This window comes from Desmodus rotundus, chromosome 4, assembly GCF_022682495.2.
Source record: "Desmodus rotundus isolate HL8 chromosome 4, HLdesRot8A.1, whole genome shotgun sequence".
In the NCBI taxonomy this organism is placed as follows: Eukaryota; Metazoa; Chordata; class Mammalia; order Chiroptera; family Phyllostomidae; genus Desmodus; species Desmodus rotundus.
In genome coordinates, this window is record NC_071390.1 from 20,834,684 (window position 1) to 20,856,152 (window position 21,469).

Below are 21,469 nucleotides of genomic sequence, written 5' to 3' on the forward strand. Positions count from 1 at the left end.
TTTCACTATCTCTTATGCCCTAGTCTATCAGGTTGTAACTCCCAGCTCTGCCTCTCATACTAAGCCTTGGACACGCTTTACCTACCCGGAACAAAGCTAATCACACAGGTTAGTCCACGTCACTAGTGACAGGAAGCTGAAGCCTTCCCTGTTAGAAATACTAAGAAGCCTAAAGGCTAGATGCCCACCTCAGTCTTCACTCTCCAGGTGCCTCTCCTCCTGCAAGACATGATAGAGGTTTCTAGGATATTTACAATTACCTAGAAGTGAGAATGTGTAGGAAAAGGACAGGGGGATGGGTTTTCTCCTTGCAGATTGACTGGTGAAATTTCCTGCCTGTTTTCTGGAATAGAGCCCAGGATTCCCTGCAGACCTGAAGAGACGACAGGGAAACAGTGAAAAAAACATAGAAACTCTCTTCCCATTTCCTCCCATTTGTGGATGATCCAAATCCAGGGAAGTGCTATACCTAACCCCATACAAATGTAGTCTCAAAACCAGACATCCAAAGACCATCCATGTGCCAGGATTCTCTAATTAGAAGAACTCATCAGACCTTACATCAGACCTGCAGAACTCCTTAGCACTCCCTGCACCTATACATTAGGCTCCTGATCTCTGAGTCCAACTGAGGATCTGGCCTCTTTCACTCAGAGAGAGGAGAAGAAGATACAACCACCATACCACTTCTTTCCACGTACATCTGAGCCATTATCCACTTTCATCTGAAAATTGGGATTTGGTCTCTTGGGCCTATATCAGATTAAGAGGTCTAAACAGCCAAAAATTGGAAAATCCTCCAAGTGAGCCAAAACTCCCTACTCCCCCCGTTTCCATTCCCACATACTTCCAAAAACTAGCCAGCCTAAAAACATGAATGGGATTGTGTGTTAGAGATGAGGAGGAGAGAAATGACAATGTCCTAGCCCCTCCTAACCTCCATCTTAACTTACTTACCAGGTAGAACATCTCCCTCTTAGATTTCAATATAGAGTTCCTACATTATTAGACACATGGCGGGGGCGGGGGGGGAGACATGGTACTTGCCCTCCTAAATCTTAGCATCATAGGGGACAACATATAAGCTGGTCACTTCAGTATAGAGGGTATGTACAGGAGAGTTGTGGGAACAAGAGGCTAGCCATCTGGCTAAATTGGGAGTTCAGGAACAGCTTCCCAGAGAAAATGAGGCCTGAGTGGAGCTTAAGAGGATGATTAGGAATTGACAAGATGAAGACTAGCTGGAAATATGTTACTGTCAGAAGAAAGGCCAGAGGTGTGCAGGAATCTACTAGGAGATTGGAGATTAAGACCGAGTCAGATCCTAAAAGTCCTGTATGCCAGACAAGGGAGCTTGGCCTTTATCCTGAGGGCTCAGGAGCCATTGAAGGGTTTTAAGAAGAGACATTACTGGTCAGATTTATCTTAGGAGCATATTGTGTGACAGGGCTTAGGGCCCTCAGGGGCACCCAAACAACCCAACCTGACTCCATATGTTCCTTGGGACATCTGTCCTATTCCTTGCAACTCCCTAACTAGCATGCACCAAGGCCACACCTTGCTCACAGAACTGAACCTGGTATCACCAAGGAGAAGCTAGCCCTGTTAAGGCTGGAAGAGCACAGCCTGGGCAAGCCAAAAGTGCAGACTGACAAGTGAACTGCCCAGGCCTCTGAAGAGTGCCCAGTCCAAGCCCTGAGATTCAGTGAGGGCCTCCTTTAACTTTTGGGGATGGGTGGAGGCCAAGGGGTGATAGTTACTTCTCCAAGGTCACCCAGTGATGGTGTGCTTGGTAGCAGGGTTACAATGATGCTTTGGTTTGTTTCATTCCAAACTCTGCTTTCTCCACGAAGCCGCTTTCCTTAGAGGAAAGAAAAAGCAGGGAGAGGGCGGGAGATAGCCAAGAAGAGAAAGGAGAGAAAGATGTGAGGGAAAAGAGGAGCTGAAAGAAAGAGACACTAGTGTTTCAAAGTGGCAGAGGAGGGAGGAGAGGGACGAACAACAGGAGCAAAGCGGTGGAGGAGAAAAAAGAGGAAGGAAAGAAAGGCGAGACGTGGGAGGATTGGAGCAGACACAGAAGGGCAGAGAGACAGACAGCGACAAGTGGAGAAAATCGCCGAAACTTGAGCGGCAACGAAGTCTGAGCTCTGAAAAACGGCGGCCTCTCTCTGCCCGTGCGCCACCCCACCTGGCACCCCGGCAGCCCTATCCCCGGCACAGCTCCACTTCTCTCGGGGTGGCGGCCTGGCTCCACCTCTCCGCTGGAGGGCCCAGGCTCGGTGGGGCTACAGAATCCACCCTACGTCCTACTGTTTGGCTCTGCCAAAGCATTCTTGCTGGAGCGCGGTTTCAGCCACGTGGGGAGGGGCGTGTCCCAGTTGCTGAGAAGACCCTCCGATTGGTCAGGGGGCGGGGTTCTTGTCAGGGAGCTGGCAGGACCCCACCCCCGAAGGCGGTACCTGAAGATTCACAGCTAGAAAGGGTGGAGCCCGGGAAGCGCAGCTGGAAGGGGGCGGGGCCCTACGAGCCAGGCTAGCTGCTGCGGGCTGGGGGCGCCCTGGGCTTGCCATAAAGTGAATGGGCGCAGGCCACGGGTGGCAGTTCGCGGCGAGGCTCACTGTCTCCCTCAGCTAGTCCGGGAGCGTCCTAGCGGAGCGGCGGCCCGGGCGCAGGGGGGCGGCCCGCACTCCGGCCGGGTGCCCGGCCGCTGGCCCCTGCCTGCCCTCCAGACTGCGGCCGCCGCCGCAGCCGCCGCTGCCGGGAGTCTGCTTGCTGCTGGACTCACTGTGAGTGCTTGACCCTGCGGGGGACAGGAGCTCAAGGGGCCAAGGGGCCAAGGGGCCAAGGGGCCATGGCTGGTCTTCAGGATCCCTAAAACAGGACCTGAGTCCGCTAAACTAGGGAACGGCACCTGGGGGACGGGTCGAGACTGGGAGAGCGGTTTGCAGACCCAGGGCCAGGACTTAGGGAAAGGGAAATTCAGCGTCAGAACTAGGGCTACAGAAAAAAGAAAGACTCAGAGGAGCCGGAGGGAAACCGGGGACATGAAGCCAGGACAGGGGCTCCGCGAAGCGGGGAGTAAAGGGCAGGGAAACCGTGACCAGAGAGCACCCTGGAATCCGACGGCTCGAGGTAGGCAGCAAGGGAACTAAAGGGGTTACCGAGGCCCTGGACAGTGGGGGGAGCTGGTGGCTGCCCAGTAAGGGGGCAGTTGTGGGAGCCCGACTCCCTTCGGCTGGGACTCAGACTCAAGGGAGTAGGAGCAGGCGTGCGTCTAGTCGCACACGCTTCTCTTCTCTGCTGCTTCGCAGTTGCGATAGGAGCCGTGTAGTGAGAGGCTGGCCGAGACCGGGTCAGATGGCCGCTGTCCGGGCGGCAGGGAAGTGGCTGGGCAACCCGAATCACCAGGCAGCGGATCTGGCGTTTCGGGCTTGGGGTGTCAGGGCTCTCATGGGTCCCGGCCTGAGACCGCCACGAAATCGGACGGAATGTCCGCAGCGCACGAGGCTGGGAGCGGACAGAATGTCCAGACTGAGAGGTGGGTCTCTCTGGAGCAGGCACTGTGTCAGGCAGCGGTGGACAGAATGTCCCTGGCCGAGTGGCATGTCCATTTACGCGTCAGCGCCTGCCCAGCTGCTGCATGTACAGTGGGGTTCGCTGTAGTGGGTTGCCTCAAATCCCACTTTGCAAACTTGTTTCTGCTCCTAGGGATTGTGAGACTCAGGAGCAGGGAGTGACAGAAAGACTGCAGCCTGGCCTTGGGGTGGAGTGGTAGTGGGAGAGACTCCCTCTCTAACCCAAACCAGACCCAAGCATCACCTAGACTTCCAGAATCCAAATGTAAAGAGACAAAGCCAACGATGGGACTGCTAGTGGAAATCAAGACCAGAAAAAGAAGGAATAAACCACAAAGGGCGATGGGAGGACAAGGAGGAGCCCAGCACAAGCCCCTGTCAACCTTAGTTCCCTCATAAACTCAGAGGCAACCCCTAATTCCACTACAGCTGATCAGACACCCCCAGACTTCTTGCCTGGGTGTCAGTGGGCTAAAGGTGCCTTCTCTGCAGAGAGCAGGAGCACAGGCCTAAAGAGAAAACTGCAGCCCTTCAGCAAAGCAAACCCTTTGGTCTTGTTTCCCCTTTTGCTCCCTCAGCCCCACCAATCTGAAAACCACTCTGGTGGCTGAGAAGAGGTAGGAAGGAGGCATGGAATCCAGACACTTGGATCCAGCACAAAACCCTATGGGCCCCCAACTCTGGCTAGGAAGGAGGTCTCAGTCCTACCCAATTTCCCTGTGTGCTTTCCTTGTAGCTGGGGGAGGCTGCTGATTCCTCTGGACCCCTACAATTACCACCAACTCTTTAACTAGCCAGACCCCAGTTAGGCTGAAGGGAACAGAGTGGAGAGAACTCCCCCAGTCTATGTTAGTGAACAAAACAGTCGGCCTGGGGACTGAGTTTTCATGGGGACAGTTGCAAGATGATGTGTCTAGCAACGAGTAAATGATCTAAACAAGTGGGTCTCAACCTTTCTCAACCTCCACCCATGAGTGACATAGAATATATATTCCCCTCACTCCCACCTCCATTCCTCAATTTTAAAGTTGGCTTATTACCAGCTGGGACATTGTTTCTCAACCTTTTTTGTTCCTTGCCCCTTTTTGATAAAGGTGGAGTCAATTGGGTGGAATCCCAATATCCCACCACATTCTGACACCCTCTTCAGGGGCCTGTGCTCCCACTACCTTTGAAAATCACAATTATGGGTGAAATGAAAGGCTCCGAGTCAGAAAAGGAATAGGGAAGGCATTGTAGATGGTTCCCTGAGGACCTTAGCCCAAAGTTCTGCTTTTATCAATAAGGCCAAAAAGCAACAGCATTCTAATGAATATGATTGGAAACAAATGCAAAACCTTCTCCCCTCCTTGCATAAAACTATGTAGCTGAGTGCACGCCGAGTCACTGGCTCTAAGGGAGAATGTCATGGGCCTAGAAAAGGGTCAGAGAATAGTTGGCAGGAGGGGAAGCCAGTGGCAGCTGGAGAGAGCAAACTTCAAAGTGGAGGCCTCTGGAAAGTGAGATAGGGTGGAAATTCACAAAATAATAAAAGGTATAGATAAGCAGAAGACTTGTTTGCTCCCCAAATCCTGAAACTGGAGATGAGGGGGCCTCTTAGAACTGGAATGATACAAGTATGGGATACAGAATAGGAAAATGTTCCTTGGCACACAGTGGACATCCAACTTCCAGAGCTCATTTTCAGAGAGGTGGTAGAGGCAGGAAGTAGAAATGGAATCCTTCAGGGCTTGGGAGGATCAGTGCGTGTCAGAGCCATAAATGGTTGCTGGAACAGAGGGGGCAAGAAGTGGAAAACAAGCTCAGTCCCTGGTCTTCAATCTCTTCAATCTGAGTAAGCTTAGACAAATTTGTCTTCTTAGAGCTGAAATGGGGATGGTCGTTCCTGCCACTCACTGTGGTTGTAAGAATTAAATGAAATCATATATATGAAAGCCCTTTGCAAATGGAGAAGCACCACAGAAACAAGAAGCATTATTGCCATTATTATGCCCAAACTGTAGAATCTTTGCTTGGAAGGGTGGTGTTTCAAGTCTTAGATCGTCCAGATAGCATCCCTGATCCAGCCACAGAAAGATTCTCAGTGACGGTGGAACACCCACCTTAGACATCAGATGTCAGACATTACCCCTGCCCCTCTCTGAGTAGAGTTCAAGGGAGTTCCTCAAAGGCTTAACCCCTCTGCCAGGCCAAATATGCTCATCTGTTTTCTGCTATGGACTCCAAGACCGAGTCCATAGGGAACCAGGAAGGGAGGGCAGGGGAGGCAGAGAGGCTGAGCTGGGGTGGGCATGAGAGAAGGAAGGAGCCACCCAAATCTTTTTCCACTTACTCTAAATGATGCTTCCTAGAGTATGGGGAAGGAAGATGGCAGCTGACCCGAAAGATCCATTAGTTCCTGAGCTTTGGGATTTAGAGTGTCCAGCCCATGGTGACCGACAGGGACCCATGATAAGAGTGATGGGGAGAGAAAGGAAAAGATAGGTGGTGGGATCAGAATTGGTTTCACAGAGTCCCTTTCCTATCTCTCCCCTGCCCAACCTATTCTGCTCACCAATGGCAAGTAAAGGTCCCAAAGATGCTGCTTTTATGTCACTCTCCTGCCTATAAGCCTCCAGTGACTCCCACTGCTTGGAGCAATGCTTCTCTTTAGGGGGCTGGGGTGGAGGAGGACAGTACAGGAGAGGCAGGAGCATGACGCTGCAGGCTAAACATGGCCCATTTGTCTTCCTGGTGTGATGATGTCACTTGGAGATTTGGAGACAAAACTTTAATTATATATTTAAATAAACATAATAACTTTAAATATGGAATATATTGCAAAATTCACTTTAATTTTTAACATGAGGCTGGAAATCTCAAAGAAATTTCATACTGGTGGCAGCTGTTTTGGGTTGTGCCCCTAGTTTCCCAAGGGTCTCTCTCACTTGTCTTGGTAGGGTTGTTTGTTTGTTTTTATGGAAAAGCTGGAGATGCTCTAGCCTAGAATGTATCAAACCTGAACCACCACCCTTTGCCCCTCATTGGAGACTCCCCCCTGCCTGACCCTTTTTTCTCTGATGACTTTGCATTGCCCACATTGAGACCCTAGCCAAGCTAGGCTCCCTGTTGCCCTCTGAACCTGCTATCTCATTGCCAATCAGAAATTATTCAGAAGCCTCTGCCCCTTCTCTTTCTCCAGAATTCCTAGCTCAACTATGTGCTACAATCTCTGAGCCTCAAAACATACCTTTACATGGGCTTCCATTTCTCTGTCTCCCATAATCTGAGAACCAGGCCCATGAAGCCCATCATTTTATCCTGTGCTCTGTTTCCCTCCCCAGACTGCAGGCTCCTAGCAGTTAGGGTCTGCACCTTACCAATCTTGGGGATCTGTCTTAGAATTTAACACTTGCTAACGGAAAGAAGAAAGGAAGGAAGGAAAGAGTGTGGAGGTTCATTTCTCTGATCCCTGATTTACCCCTTAATGAATTAAGTGCATCAAATTATTGCTGCCTCCACCATGGCCAGCGTGGCTCAGTTGGTTGGGGCATCATCCTGAAAGTTTGGGGATTCGATTCCCAGTCAGGGCACGTACCTAGGTTGTGGGTTTGATCCCAGTCGGAGTACGTATGGGAGACAACCAATCAATGATTCTCCTACACATCGATGTTTCTCTCCCTTTCTGTAAAATCAATAAACACATTTTTTAAACATTCTTTTTTTAAGATTTTATTTATTTACTTTTTAGAGAGAGGGGAAGGGAGGGAGAAACAGAGGGAGAGAAATATCAATGTGTGAGAGATACAGTTGCCTCTCACACACCCCCAGCTGGGAACCTGGCCGGCAACCCAGTCATGTGCCCTGACTGGGAATTGAACCAACGACCTTTTGGTTCACAGGCCAGCACCCAATCCACTGAACCACACCAGTCAGGGCAATAAATACATTTTTTAAATGATTGCTGCCTCCACCTGAGTCTTAGGGTTTCCTCTTGGGGTTGTGAGCTTTGTCTACAGCTGTCTTCATTTGTTCCCATTTGTCACTGCAGTTCAGCGGACCAGACAGTTTGGGTGCTCGGCATCAGTAAGGAACGTGAGGCTGTGTGCACTTCAGGGCCTCACTTCAGTTTCAGGTTTATACTATGGTTTAGGGCTCTGGTTTACACCTGTTCGCCACTTGCTGCTTGCTGAGCCACAGCACCACAACTCCATCCCCTCTTATCTTCCTCTTTATCTTGTCCCTACAAGAGAAAGTACTTCTCCTATTAAAGTTCCAATAGGTGCTTCCTGCCATAGGCATGATTATTGCAACTTCTTTGGGGCTTTCTGGCTGTGGCCCTGGTTTACTGCTTTGGCTTCAGAACAAAAGTGGGTACACATGGCAGTTGTCCTCTTGCCATGAACTTGTGTCCCTCAGAGAAACCATGGCCTCCCCACTATGGCCTCTCTGTCCCGTGATAGTCTCTGCTTGCTACCTTAATATACCTTGGATATATTGTTTTTGCTGCAGTTTATGACAGCTTCCTATAATTCTAACCTGTACTTCTGAATCGGGGCACACCTGTAGGCCCTCCCTTCTCCTTAGGGCTAGAATTGCCACCCTGACACTAATGGGGCACGGTGTGGGCGGACCATGTTCTCAGCCGTGCATCCCAGCCGTGCATCCCAGCCGTGCAGGGTGTGTCAGAAAGGCTGGAGGTGGGACAGGCAGCCCCTCTCGAAGCACCACGGTTTTCTCTTGGCTCTCTTTGACCCTGCGTGGTAGTTTCTACCAGCATCAGCCAAACCTTTGGCTCCTAGACTTACTGCTTGTCCCTGTCCACTGAGTGAGGTGAAGTCCCTGGCCTCAGTCCCAACTTCCTAGCTTCCTAACCTCTAGCAGTTTGGGGGAGCTTAATCCTCAGCCAGCCTGTCTCCAGCTCAGACAACCACTTGGCGCCCCCAGCCTCTGCCTGACCAGCCCATCAGGGCACAAGTCTGCTAGAGACCTATGGCCCCACCCTCTGTCTTCCTATTGCCTGCCTGGCTCTAGCATTCTTTTCGGTTTCACAGTTGGGGCCCTTCTCAGCCTCATCCACTCCATCTGCTATTACTAACCCAGTCAGGCTTCATTCTTTCCTTTACCAGTCCTTGGTCCCAAAAATGGCTCCCAGCTTGCGTTACTCCACCCATTTTGCTGTTATCTGATTGACTGGGCTCTCCTTTATGTTCAGGACAGAGTGCTCACAATGCACATTTACAGCTCTCTTTTGTTTAATTAGGTTTATTTCTCTCTCTTTTTTAAAAAGACTTTTATTTATTTATTTTTAGAGAGAGGGGAGAGGAGGGAGGAAGAGAGGGAGAGAAACACCAATGTGTGGTTGCCTCTCACACACCCCCAGCTGGGGGCCTGGCGGGCAACCCAGGCATGTGCCCTCACTGGGAATCGAACTGGCAACCCTTTGGGTCACAGGCCGGCACTCAATCCACTGAGCCACACCAGCCAAGGCTGCATTCCTCTTTAAAATGCGGCATACTCACGTCTTTATTTGCCAGAGAAATTCTTCACTGGGAGATACAGGGTCTAGGGAGGTGAACCACTCAAGCAAGAGCAGAGATGAGGATGCGATCATACTTACCACTCTGTCCTTGGTGACTTACTCAATGACCAGCTTATAGAAGATGCCAAATAAACATATCTCAATGAATGAGAAAAATATATACTTGGATAGGGTTGTACCCCTACCCACTTTTACACATTATGTTTTATTTTAACCTTATAGTAATACTGAAGGTAAAGGATTATGATCTCCCTTCTAGAGATGAAAAACATATGCTCAGAGAGGAGAAGTAATTTGCTAAGAACACATAGCTAGTAAGCTGGGGGGTCAGTACATGAATCAAGATCTTTTGACTCCAAACCTAATTTCTTTGGGCTATTCCAAAGTACTTCCTAAAAGGGGCCTGGGTAATTTTTACCCCCCACTCTGCCTCATCCTCTTCCTCCAGCATTCTCCTGCCATCTCCCCACTCGGCTGAGCAGACTCTCCCCAGAAGCCACTGAGTGTAGACCACTCTACTGGCTCCTTTGGCTTCCTCCTACCCACAGAGTCCTTAGTTCCTGGGACTGAGAGCTGAGGTTCAGAGGGGCCAGGAAGGGGAGGGGGGAGGGTAATGGCTAGCTCCAAAACAGCAAGGCAGCTGTCCCTGTCACAGAGAGAGGAGACTGTGTGGCAGTGTGTGTCTGTCTGCTTGAATGTGGGAGCGCATGTGTGGGAGAGTATGTGTTTGTATGCCTCTAGCTCCAAGTCCAAGTGCTTATTTTGTCTGAGTGGGGACCCGTGTGTGTCTGCATGTGTGTCTGACTGTCTCTGGGAACACGCAGCCTGAACTCTGCTTTCTCAGCTTCATCTTTTACTCTGGCCCTTATCTCTCCTCACCCTGCCTCCCTCTGCTGAAATAAAGGGTGAAACCAAGACACAGGTATGGAATGCTGGGGGAAGGGGAGTTTGGAAAATTAGAAGTCTGCAGCGAAAGCAGACTGGAAGGATAAATGGCAATGGCGGGATTTAGTTTTCCCTACAGGCAAACCCAACTGTCTCTCTTTCCCCATCTGTGTTGCTACTGTGGCTTCTAGAGAAGTCGGGGGCACAATTTGCATTTTGAGGGCGTCTTTAAAACAAAAGATTTTATTTTATTTTTGTATTAACATTTTTGGGGGGTAACACTGGTTAATAACATGTAAATTTCAGGTGTGCAACTTTATAATATATCTCTATACTCTATTGTGTGCTCACCACCCGAAGTCTAGTCTTCTCCGACACAATGCATTCAACACCCTTTACCTTCTTCACCCTCTTGGGTATGAAGCAAGAGGATACCTAGGAGCACCCCTTTTTCCAGCTCTCAGTTCTAAGCCTTCCCAGCTATTTGGGAAGAGCTACTAGTAAAGGCTGCCACAGGTCCTTCCCAAGGGCATCTCCCTTCCACCGGAGCATTGTTGAGCCAGCCCCAAGCCTCTGACTCCTGACCTCAGACGTGAAAGGGGAGAGGTCAGCTGAGCACCCCCACCCCTGTCCTGACTTCTCTCCTTCCTTTCCAGGTTCCTTTCAGCCCTGCCTCTTTAATCCTAGGAAAAGGTCCAAGGTCTAGTCCCCTCTGCCTGTGGAAAGAACAAGGATTATTTCTCAACTCCTGCCTTGACCTCTGTCCCACCCCAACCTTACTTGAGCGGTTGGGGTTGGGGGCAGCTGTCATCTCTGAGCTGGTTGAAGGGGGCATTACCATGTGCACATACAGGCCACTGCCCATCTGGCCTCCTTGGGAAAGGCTCCTAATAAATTCAGAGCAGCCAAGTGACACACATCTCTATTTAGGCTAATCGGCAGCATTAATGCCACCTTTCATAGCCTGTATTAAATCCCTGTTAATGGGGAGGCAGATGGACCCCTCTCGCCCAGCTCTTCACCACTGTTCCTCTGTCCCTAGCCTCCTCTGGGTCTCCTCTGACCTAGAAGCATCCAGAGTTCCTGAGTCCCACTAGGGCCCCTTTTCCTTCCTCCTACCAGAGGGGGCCTGGGAGAGCCAGCAGGAAAGAGAAAGCTTCAGGGGAGACTTGAAGAGGAACCCAGGCAGGCTCCTGGGCAATGACAGGAGGAGGGCAATTCCAAGGTTTGGAATAGGGAGTAAGGGTAACAAGGTGGTTTTTAGAAGCTCACATCTACTGCCTGGGGCAGGCCTGGTAGGGGCTGTGCAGGAGAGTGGAGCAATGACTGGTGGGGTGTGAAGTGTGCCTGGGCAGGCACAAAGCAGACAGAGCCAGAATGTGCAGTGATTTTCAACTTTTTTAAAAAAAGATTTTTATTTATTTTTAGAGAGAGGGAAGGGAGGGAGAAAGAGAGGGAGAGAAACATCACTTGGTTGCTTCTCATGCTGCACCAACTTGGGGCCGGGCTGAAACCCAGGCATGTGCCCTGACCGGAAATGGATCCGAGGACCTTTTTGGGGGGTTCGCAGGCTGGTGCTCTATCCACTGTGCCACACCTGCCTGGCTTAACTTATTTTTGATTCCGGAATCCTTTCTTCAAATGAAACCTCTCCAGAAAGCATTAAAACGAAATAACAAAGACAAAAGCAGGGCTGCTCTGGCTAAAGCAGACCAAAGCACAGCCAGACTAGTGTCCTATCCCTGAGGCTCGTCCTGAGTTCCAGTGCCTGAGGGGGTTTCTGGGGAGGGCCCCAAAGAACACAATTTGAAAGAGCAAATGGTGAAACAAGTATTAGATTCAGTCTCTCAGAACTGGTTCAGATTCCAGTTCCACTACTTACAAGCTTGTGACCCTTAATCGTTACTTCAAGTCTCAGTTTCCTCACCTGAAAAAGGTGATCGTACTTTTAATATTGATGTTTTCTTGTGAGGGGACAGATAATGAGATAAAGGCATACAGTAAGTACTTGTAATTGACAGCAGTGATTATCCTAACGGGAGAAATATCAGGCCTGGTTCAAAATCAAATCTGTCTCAGTGGAGAGGTTCTGGCTGCATGACGTGACTGGCTGAGGGGCATGTTTAAGTTATGGGGCTATTGGGCATTCATGTGAGAGGGAACTGAAGTTTTTGAGGATGTGGTATATAGCATGTGGCATGCAGTGGTGTGATTTTTCACTAATTCAATAAATATCTTGAGCACCAACTGTGCACCAGGTACAGTTCTAGGTGCCCAGCAGTGAGCAAAAAAAGTCTAGTGTGTATATCTGCGCATAAAACCTGTGCGTATACACCTTTTTCTCCTTAGGCTGTTGTTTCCCCATTCTATCCTAGGGCACCCCACTCAGAGGTAGCTTTATGGTGGTGGCTGAGGAAGGGGTTAGTGAACCTATGGGGAAACACTTCTGGGAACCAGATAACCCGGAGATTTTATCCCCAGGAACCTGGTCTGTGTCTTCTCTTTCCTCCAGAGTCTTCTCTCCATGGAGTTCGGCCTACTCAGCGAGGCGGAGGCCCGGAGCCCAGCGCTGTCGCTGTCAGATGCGGGTACTCCCCACCCCCCACTCCCAGAACACGGTTGCAAGGGCCAGGAACACAGCGGTGAGCGCGCCCCCTTCTGGGAGTAGGGGAGATAAAAATTCAATCCCTAATAGGGGTAGAGCCCGGGTGGGAGTGAGGGGCTGCTGAAGAAGGTACCCCAGCCTGGGAATCCCTGTGACTTGCCCCCACCCGGCCCCAGACTCGGAGAAGGCCTCAGCTTCGCTTCCGGGCGGCTCCCCCGAAGACGGCTCGCTGAAGAAGAAGCAGCGGCGGCAGCGCACGCACTTCACCAGCCAGCAGCTGCAAGAGCTGGAGGCAACCTTCCAGAGGAACCGCTACCCCGACATGAGCACGCGCGAAGAGATCGCCGTGTGGACCAACCTCACTGAGGCACGCGTGCGGGTACGCGCTCCCAGATCCGCAGCCCTCACTCCACCCCGGCCATTCTGTCTTGGGCTGCTTAGCGACTAGCTTTGCATCTGCAGCCTGTGTTTCTGCCCTCTCTGTCCCATCCTCGGACCCCGCACGTCCCAAGGCCCCGGACTGCTGCCCCACACGGCTTGCTTTCCACCCACTTTCAATCTCACTCCACCCTATTACTCCAGGCCTCGTGCTTCTCATTCCCAGAGACTATCGCTTATTCTCTTCGTCTCCCCTCCTTGACCCCATCCTACTGCAAGCCCCCACGTCTCCCACTGCCTCTGATCTCAGCTCCCTGGCTCCGTGTCTCCTCGCGATCCGCATTCCCATCTCCAGCCACCTTATCTTGTATCCTCATAACGGCCCGGCTTGAACCCCGATCTGGGTGGCCCAGTCACCAGCCGCGCTGGCCGGTCCGGGACCCCGCTCGGCTCCCAGCCTTGACAGCCTTTTCTTCCGCGCCCGCAGGTGTGGTTCAAGAACCGGCGCGCCAAGTGGCGGAAGCGCGAGCGCAGCCAGCAGGCGGAGCTGTGCAAGGGCGGCTTCGCGGCGCCTCTCGGGGGGTTGGTGCCGCCCTACGAAGAGGTGTACCCGGGCTACTCTTACGGCAACTGGCCACCCAAGGCGCTCGGCCCGCCACTCGCCGCCAAGACCTTCCCCTTCGCCTTCAACTCAGTCAACGTGGGGCCTTTGGCTTCGCAGCCGGTCTTTTCGCCACCCAGCTCCATCGCTGCCTCCATGGTGCCCTCGGCCGCGGCCGCCCCAGGCACCGTGCCAGGGCCTGGGGCCCTGCAGGGCCTGGGCGGGGGGGCCCCCGGGCTGGCTCCGGCCGCAGTGTCCTCTGGGGCAGTGTCCTGCCCTTACGCCTCGGCCGCCGCAGCTGCTGCAGCAGCCGCTTCCTCTCCCTACGTATATCGGGACCCGTGTAACTCGAGTCTGGCCAGCTTGAGGCTCAAGGCCAAACAGCACTCCTCTTTTAGCTACCCCACGGTACCCGGGCCGCCCCCGGCGGCCAACCTCAGCCCGTGTCAGTACGCTGTGGAAAGGCCCGTATGAGTGGCCCAGCCTGTAGGTCACCCCCAAGGGCGAGGTCGATCATTCACAGCCTCCCTGGACTGGGGTCGTCTTGACTGGCTTGATCCCGCCCCGGGTCCGAGAGGGACGCTGGGGCAGCTGGGGGGAGGGAGGCGCTGGCTAGGGAGAGAGCCTTTCGTCTCCCAGCTCTGAGGGGTGGACTGGGCCCTCCGCACGGTCCAGGGACTTAGCGCCCCTGGGACTAAGGCCAGGAACAGGGACCAGTTCCCCCGGGGGGGGGGGGGCAATTCACCCTTGGCCCACCCCGACTCCTCCAGACTCCTCTTCTCCCATTTATCATTTTCAAAGATAAATGAAATAAATGTGCGCGGACTGTCAAAGGCCTGATGTTTCAGAGTTGCGGTTGAGCCCTCTCCCCTCATCCTCCCGCACGTTTAAACGAGTACTCGGTGTACAGGAAAGACACCTTCTTCTACAAGAAAGGTCCAACTTTCTAGGGCTTCAGTGCCCCTCAGCCGCTAACACCAGGACAGGGAAGTCCGAGGATACGTAGAGCAGAGGGGCGCACGCGTGTTTGCAGGTTTGTTTGGAGGCCTGGAGACGGATTACAAGGCCGGCGTTGGCCAAAGCTGGTGCTGCGGCGCCACCTTGTGATCACATGGAGGATAATTGCAAGATCTTGTGTGGAACACTTACAGGTGTCACTTCTGCCACTTAGGAAGCCTATGACTTTAGATAAGTTACTCCGCCTTTCTGTACCTATTTCTCACTGTTCCAATGAGGGGCTTGAGCCTCTAACAGCAATAAAATTCTGGTCTGTAACAGACATTTATTAAGTGCCTACCAGGCCTAGGGTTCTTATTGTCTGCGTGTGTGCCTCCCATCCTCGCCCACATCCTCTTAGACTTCCCACCTACTTATCATCCCACTGCCAGCAGCCATCTCCCGTCAAAGCAGTCCCCTTCTTCCCCCAAATTCTCAAAACTCCGAAATCTTACTGAAATGTTTAATTTAAAAATAGAGCAAGAAGAGGAAGGTTTCTGTATAGAAATATAAATAACTCAGCTCTGGAGATCCTTCTCAGTCCCAGCCCGATCCCCAGGCCTGCTTGGCCCTCACATTAAAAATAGAAACATCAAAGTACTAGATCACACCCCCTTCCTAGGGTTCATGTTTCTTCTCTGTCATAACTTCCTGCCACCTTGGGGGATACAACCTAATCATTCTCCCAGACCTAAACCATGCCCCTCAAGTGCCCTGGGGAAGAGAGACCCTGGAGCTTCTTCTTTTTTTCCCAGACTTTTACTCCCTCTTGGTCTTGGCTTTAACCTTGGGCATTACGTAGGTTTGGTAGAAGAAGTGAACAAAGAGGATGAAATAGGCCATATACAAGACGATGGACCAGACGAAGTGTTCCATTGTAGTGTGGCATCCATGTTCCTGTCTCCAGGTGTAAGCCAGGATGACGACAACGGCTCCCATAAACATCTGCAGGATCTGCAGGCTGGTGATGAGCCTGGGAAACCACCCGGGGGGGTTTACTTTGGCAGCCTTCAGAGTGTAGTAGGTGTACATGAGGGAATGCACACCATAGTTCATGGTCATGAACCAGCCTCCTGCAGCCACCTTGTTCTTGTATCCAAAGCTCGTGAACACTAGCACCGTGCTGTGGTGGAACCAGTGCACAAAGATGAGCGGCCGCTTACGAAGGATGATGAAGGCTGTGTCTCCTGGGAGATGGGGAGTCAGAGCTAGCATACCACCCGCTGTCAGGACCACCCTCCACAGTGGATATGGGAGCACAGGGGGAATTCTCGGGGTTGGGAGAGGTGTCTTTTTGGCAGAGAATCTGAAGAGGGGCTTGGGTGAGAGGTGTTGTTAGGACCCACGGGTGGGGAAGGGACTCTCCACGTGATGGGTGAGGGGGACCCTGAGGAAGAATGCAGTTGACTGGGTGCCAGAGAGACAAAGCCTTGCCACTCACCAAGTTCAATGATCTTGCTGAGAACAAAGAGGCAGGACCAGAATTTGACTACGGAGTTTTCGAGGAAGACGGTGAAGCACACAGTTTGCTTTAGGCTATCCCTACGTACCAAGGCCCCCATATAGCCCCATGTCCTCACTGTTCCCAGGATACTGAAATGGGATAGAGGAAAAGAGTGTAAGTTCATTCCCAGACACCAATCCACCCTGCCCCTTCAGCCTGGTCAGGTTACTGTCCCAGGCCCTACCACTTTCCCACCCTTCCAGGAGTTACAACTTCTGAGATCCTGGCGCTAATCTGGTAAATCCAATCAGTAATCTAGAGGAGATGAGGGCTGGGGAAGGACCAGGGAATGCTGGAGGATGGGACTGAAAGATGAGTTAGGGACAGAGTTCTCAGGATGGGTAGAAGCCTATGAGGAGATGGGTGGCAGGATGGGGGAAATTGATGGGGGAGAAAATATGGGAAGGAGGGGCTAGGGAAGTTATTGAAAGGTCTTGGGAAAGGGTATTAGACTCTGGAGAAATCTGTCAGAAGTACAGATTCCATGAGCACAAGAAGACTCCTGAGAGAACAGAAACTGTCAGGCTGGAGGCTGAGAAAGGAGCGAGGAAGCTGGGGAGGGGACCTAGAGCTGAGGGAATGGGATAGGGAGAGCTGGATGGCAACTTGGGGAGTTGATGCAACTGAGTTTTCTAGAAAGCTTTTAGAGATAGAGCAAGGGTCTAGGGTGTACAGGATAAGTGAGGAGTGTCTTACCTGAAGATCGCAAGGCAAAAGGACCAAAGGATGAGAGGCCTCTGTAGGTTGAAGCCCTTCCGTGCCTTCATGTAGTTCTGCCCCACAAAGATGAGCAGTACGTAGATCAGAGCTATGGGGAATGAGACTGCCCTGGCAGGCAGAAGGCAAAGGGGATGGGCTCGTGGGTGGGTGCTGGTTAGTAAAATGCCCACTTATCTAAGTGAATGTTCTGGGTTGGAGCCCCGGCTCTGCCACTTACTAGCTGTGTGTCATTGGAAAAAATTACTTAATTATCTGAACCTCAGTTTCCTTATTTGTATAGGGGAATAATACTCCTCCCCTGACAGGGTTAATATAGAAAGTACCTACGACATTGCAGGGGCTGTGTCCAAGGACTTTGTGATTATTGCTCTCTCAGTGGGGCTGGAAGTAGGTGATAACTGCTGGCCGGTGCTTAGAACCAACACAGGGCTGCGGGTCTAAGAATGTGGCAATAGCTTCCACCCGGTTGGGTAGCAGCAAATTGGCCGCAGCACACAGCCCACAAACACCTCTGAAAAGTCTTAGGGCAAAGCCAGAGAGCCTGGGGAAATCTTGAAGAGCTCCCTGACTTTGCCTCCTTCTCTGCAGGAGGGACGATGGAACACTTGGTGAACAACAGGATAATTGTGAAGGGCAGGCTGTCCCGGGACACCAGCACTATGTATGCGGGAGCACACGGCCACCCAAGGCCACAGAATACAAAGAAGAATCATCCACAGGCTGGTGGGGCTAGGACTTTCAATAAACTCGGTTCCTCAGAAACCGTTTCTCACTATACTCTTTCCGCTTGGTTGCTGTCTCCTCTCATATTCCTCACCCCACCCTCTTATTTCTGCCTCTCTCTTTCTTTTGCCCCCCTTTCTTTCACTTCCCCCTTTCTTTCTTCGAGAGCTAATCTCTTTGAGGTACCACACTACCTGCACCTCTGAGAACGGGGATATGGAGGCAGTACAGGGGAGCCCCATACCTTTGCTTTTGAAGGAAATCATCGCGGGCAGTGTCTCCCCACCACCCCAAACTTCAGTGATCAGGATCAGGCCCCTGGCATGGCCCTTCCCCCGGTCTCACCAGTACTCCTCCAAAAAGGGCCTTATGTCCCGTAACATCTCGAAGTTGTAGGGCTGGAGCAGCTCCTCTATTTCCTCTGAAACATTCATGACTGTGCCTATTTCCTTCTGCAGACGTTAAGCTCAGGAGCTCGGCGAGCCGGGCGAAAGGCTGGGGAACCCAGGATGCAGCGAACCTTGGGAGGGGACAGAATGGACCCAGGACCCAAGGCAACAAGCCGAGGAGCGTACGATTCAGGGACTGGCACTGCAGTCTGATCCCATTAGACCGCAGCCGCGGCTGCGATATATACGGCGGAACTGCGAAGCTGCGAGTCCAGGCTGTGGGAGGCCACCTCCCGGAGCCGTTATCCAATCTCGACCAAGACACGCCTCTGTCCCGCCACAGTTCGCTTTCTAATTGGTCATCCTTACACACACACACACACACACACACACACACACACACACACACACACACACACACACACACACACACTCGCGCGGGTCGTAGACTCTGGTCACGCCCTTTCCCATCTCTTTCTCCCCCAGTATCTCCATTCTGCTTTCTTGGCTTAATCCGAACGGCCTTTCCAGGTACCTGGACATGCCAATCTTTCCCTGCAACTGCCAACCTCAACCTTTGCTTCAGTTTGTTTTAATCCTGACCTACTTGGCAGTGAGGAGAGAGTGGAGGTGTCCTCAGCCCCTGGTGCCTTGACCCAGAAATAGGGATGTAAGTGCTCCCAATCTCCCCAACTCCCCACCTCTCCACCTGCCCACCCCACCCCCACCCCGCTCCCAACCCCCGCCGCTTCCTGGAAACCCTGGAAAACCCAGGCCGGGGTTGAGGATGAATCATGCTAGGGAATTAGCATCGAAGAGCTCCATGGTCCCATCTGCCTCCTTCAAGTCTGTGGTTGTGGGTGGGAGGGAGATGGATTTTAATGAATTTTATTGTCGAGGTTGTTGGTGTTGATGTTTGGGAAGGTGGTTGTTGAGGCTGCTGTGGTTTCTTTACAATTTCCTGAATTCCTGAACTGCTCCAGCCTGACAACCAGTAATAACCCTGGGGAGAAAATGGGGTCACCTTCTGGGCTTCTGAGATTATTGTCTTAAGGTTTCCTGATCGCGTCCTACGGTGTGTAGAAGGGAGCAGTGTCCTGTTCTTTCCCGCAGTCTGTGCTTGCTTAATCAAACCTACTTTTTCCTTGCCTGTGTACTCAGCCCCAAAGAAATATTTTTAAACTTTCAAGGCCTTACTTGTCTGTTGCTTATTTCTCTCCTAGGTTTTACGAAAGTGAGGAATAACTACGAGGTTTCATGGCAGTTTTCTTTTTTAAAAAATAGTTTATTTATTTATTTATAGAGAGGGGAAGGGAGGAAGAGAGAGAAACATCACTATGTGGTTGCCTCTTGTGCGCCCCCTACTGGGAACCTGGCTGGCAACCTAGGCATGAACCCTAGACTGGGAATCCAACAGGCAACCCTTTGATTCTCAGGCCAGTGCTCACTCCATTGAGCCACACCAGCGAGGGCTCAATGACAGTTTTCAAAAAGATGGAGATTTGCAAAACAAGTCCTAAATAACTAAATATACAATATTTATAATCAAGATGTGGCTATGAACAGCTATATGCAGTAAAGCCTAGAGGCTCTGGAACCAGAGGGCCCAGGTAGGAATCCAAGCTCTACTTCCTTGACCTCAGCCACTGTCCAGGGAAGGCTCAAGTGGAAAGTCTTGCCCATGCCATCTCAGTAACTCTCAAGTTTATTCCTTTGTATCTCATCACCTCTCACTTGGTTACTACAGCCACTACCTTAGTTGTGTTCACTGGTTGCATCACCTCCTTATTTAATACAGTGCTTCTCTCTCTCTCTATTGCACTAGAACCAGACAAGGATTCCCACACCTGACTAGTCGTAAGATTCCTGAGCCCCAACCCCATAGATTCTGACCCAGTAGTTGGTCCCAGACCACACTTTTATTTATGTTTAATTTTTTTATCCTCACCTGAGGACATTTTTTCATTGCCTTTTTTAGAGAGAGAAGGAAGAGAGAGAAACATCGATGTGAAAGAGAAGCATTTATTGGTTGCCTCCCTTACGCTCCCGGATAGTATGTGCTGGGACCAGGGATCGAACCACAACCTCGGTATGTGCCTTGACTGGAAGTCGAACCTACAAGCTTTCACCTGTGGGATAACATTCCAATCAACTGAGCCACACCAGCCAGGGCCCAGACCATACTTTTAAAACCACCACTTTCTGATCTGGTTGGTGTGGCTCAGTGGACTGAGTGCTGGCCTGTGAACCAAAGGGTTGGGTCGCCAGTTCAGTTCTCAGTCAGGGCACATGCCTGGGTTGCTCGCCAGGTTTCCAGTTGGGGGTGTGCGAGAGGCAACCACACATTGATGTTTCTCTCCCTCCCTTCCTCTCTCTCTCAAAAAATAAATAAAGTCCTTTCTAAAAAAAAAGAAAATACAATTTCTTTAAAGTGGATCATGCTACTTTCCTGCTTAAAACCCTTCAGTAGCGCTCGGTTGCTCCATACATACCTTGACACTCAGAAGGTGATCAGCACATGTTTGACGGATGAATGAATAAGCAGAAAAATGAATATTAAAAGAATAATACCATTGAGGTGTTATAAGACCTGGATTCAAATCCCAGCTCCACCATTAACTAGTCATGTGATTTTAGGCAAGTTACCTAACCTCTCTCTGACACTGTCATTTCAGTAAAATGTAGTCATACTTGCCTGCCTACCTCACAAGGCTGAGGTCAGTATACAAGTCAAATAATGTCAATGAATGTATACTGTGGCCCTGACCGGTGTGGCTCAGTTGGTTGGGCATGGTCCTGTAAAGCAAAAAAGTCCCTGGTTCGATTCCCAGTCAGAGCACATGCCTGGGTTGTGGGCCCAGTCCCCAGTCAAGGCATGTGTGAGATGCAACCGATCAATGTTTCTCTCTCACATCAATGTTTCTCTTCCTCTCTTTCTCCATTCCTTCCCCTCTCTCTAAAAATAAATAAATAAATCTTGCCCTGGCTGATGTGGCTCAGTGGATTGAGTGCCAGCCTGCGAACCAAAAGGTCACCAGTTTGACTCCCAGTCGGGGCGCATGCCTGGGTTTCGAGCTAGGACCCTAGTTGGGGGTGTGTGAGAGGAAACCAAGTGCTGTTTCTCTTGCATATCTATGTTTCTCTCCCTCTCTTTCTCCCTCCCTCCCTTCCCCTCTCTCTGAAAATAAATAAATAAATAGATAAATAAATAAATAAATAAATATTTTTTTAAGTCTTAAAAAATAAAAAAAGAAATTATCCCTGACTGGTGTGACTCAGTGGGTTGAGCACTGGTTTGCAAATCAAAAGGTCACCAGTTCGATTTGCAGTCAGGGCACACACCTGGGTTGCTGGCCAGGTCCATGATTGGTGGCGTGTGACAGGCAACCAATCAATGTGTCTCTCACACATTGATGTTCCCCTCCCTCTTGTTCTCTCTCCCTTCCCCTCTCTCTAAAAGTAAATAAATAAAATCGTTAAAGAATAAAATTAAAAATTAAAAAGAGGAGGTATATTGTGGACTAGACACAGAGAAATGCCAAGGTGAATCATTTCTAGAAGGTTTATAAATG

The 21,469-nt window shown here is 51.0% G+C and overlaps 2 protein-coding genes across 2 annotated transcripts; one reads left to right on the forward strand and one right to left on the reverse strand.

The window, feature by feature from the left end:
* The first annotated feature begins 2,526 nt into the window (after positions 1–2,526).
* PITX3 (paired like homeodomain 3) lies at positions 2,527–14,844 on the forward strand. Its single transcript, XM_024555705.3, has 4 exons — positions 2,527–2,786; positions 12,494–12,623; positions 12,763–12,965; positions 13,452–14,844. The coding sequence occupies exons 2-4, from the start codon at positions 12,506–12,508 to the stop codon at positions 14,037–14,039; spliced, it is 909 nt and encodes a 302-aa protein (XP_024411473.1). The 5' UTR covers positions 2,527–2,786; positions 12,494–12,505; the 3' UTR covers positions 14,040–14,844.
* Positions 14,845–15,083: 239 nt separating this feature from the next.
* Positions 15,084–18,088, reverse strand: ELOVL3 (ELOVL fatty acid elongase 3). The gene is made up of 4 exons (XM_024555806.3): positions 17,854–18,088; positions 16,762–16,893; positions 16,003–16,154; positions 15,084–15,748 (listed from the first exon to the last, which is right to left on the reverse strand). Exons 1-4 carry the CDS (start codon positions 17,940–17,942, stop codon positions 15,321–15,323), a joined length of 801 nt encoding a protein of 266 aa, XP_024411574.3. The 5' UTR covers positions 17,943–18,088; the 3' UTR covers positions 15,084–15,320.
* Between the last annotated feature and the right edge of the window lie 3,381 nt (positions 18,089–21,469).

Bases quoted from the DNA above. Each gene is read 5' to 3' on its own strand.
- PITX3 (XM_024555705.3), top strand. From the start codon at position 12,506: ATGGAGTTCGGCCTACTCAGCGAGGCGGAGGCCCGGAGCCCAGCGCTG. The intron at 12,624-12,762 runs GTGAGCGCGCCC...ACCCGGCCCCAG, and splicing joins CAAGGGCCAGGAACACAGCG to ACTCGGAGAAGGCCTCAGCT. The intron at 12,966-13,451 runs GTACGCGCTCCC...CCGCGCCCGCAG, and splicing joins TCACTGAGGCACGCGTGCGG to GTGTGGTTCAAGAACCGGCG.
- ELOVL3 (XM_024555806.3), bottom strand. From the start codon at position 17,942: ATGAATGTTTCAGAGGAAATAGAGGAGCTGCTCCAGCCCTACAACTTC. The intron at 16,894-17,853 runs GTGAGACCGGGG...TCTGCCTGCCAG, and splicing joins CCCTTTTTGGAGGAGTACTG to GGCAGTCTCATTCCCCATAG. The intron at 15,749-16,002 runs GTGAGTGGCAAG...CCCATCTCCCAG, and splicing joins CAGCAAGATCATTGAACTTG to GAGACACAGCCTTCATCATC.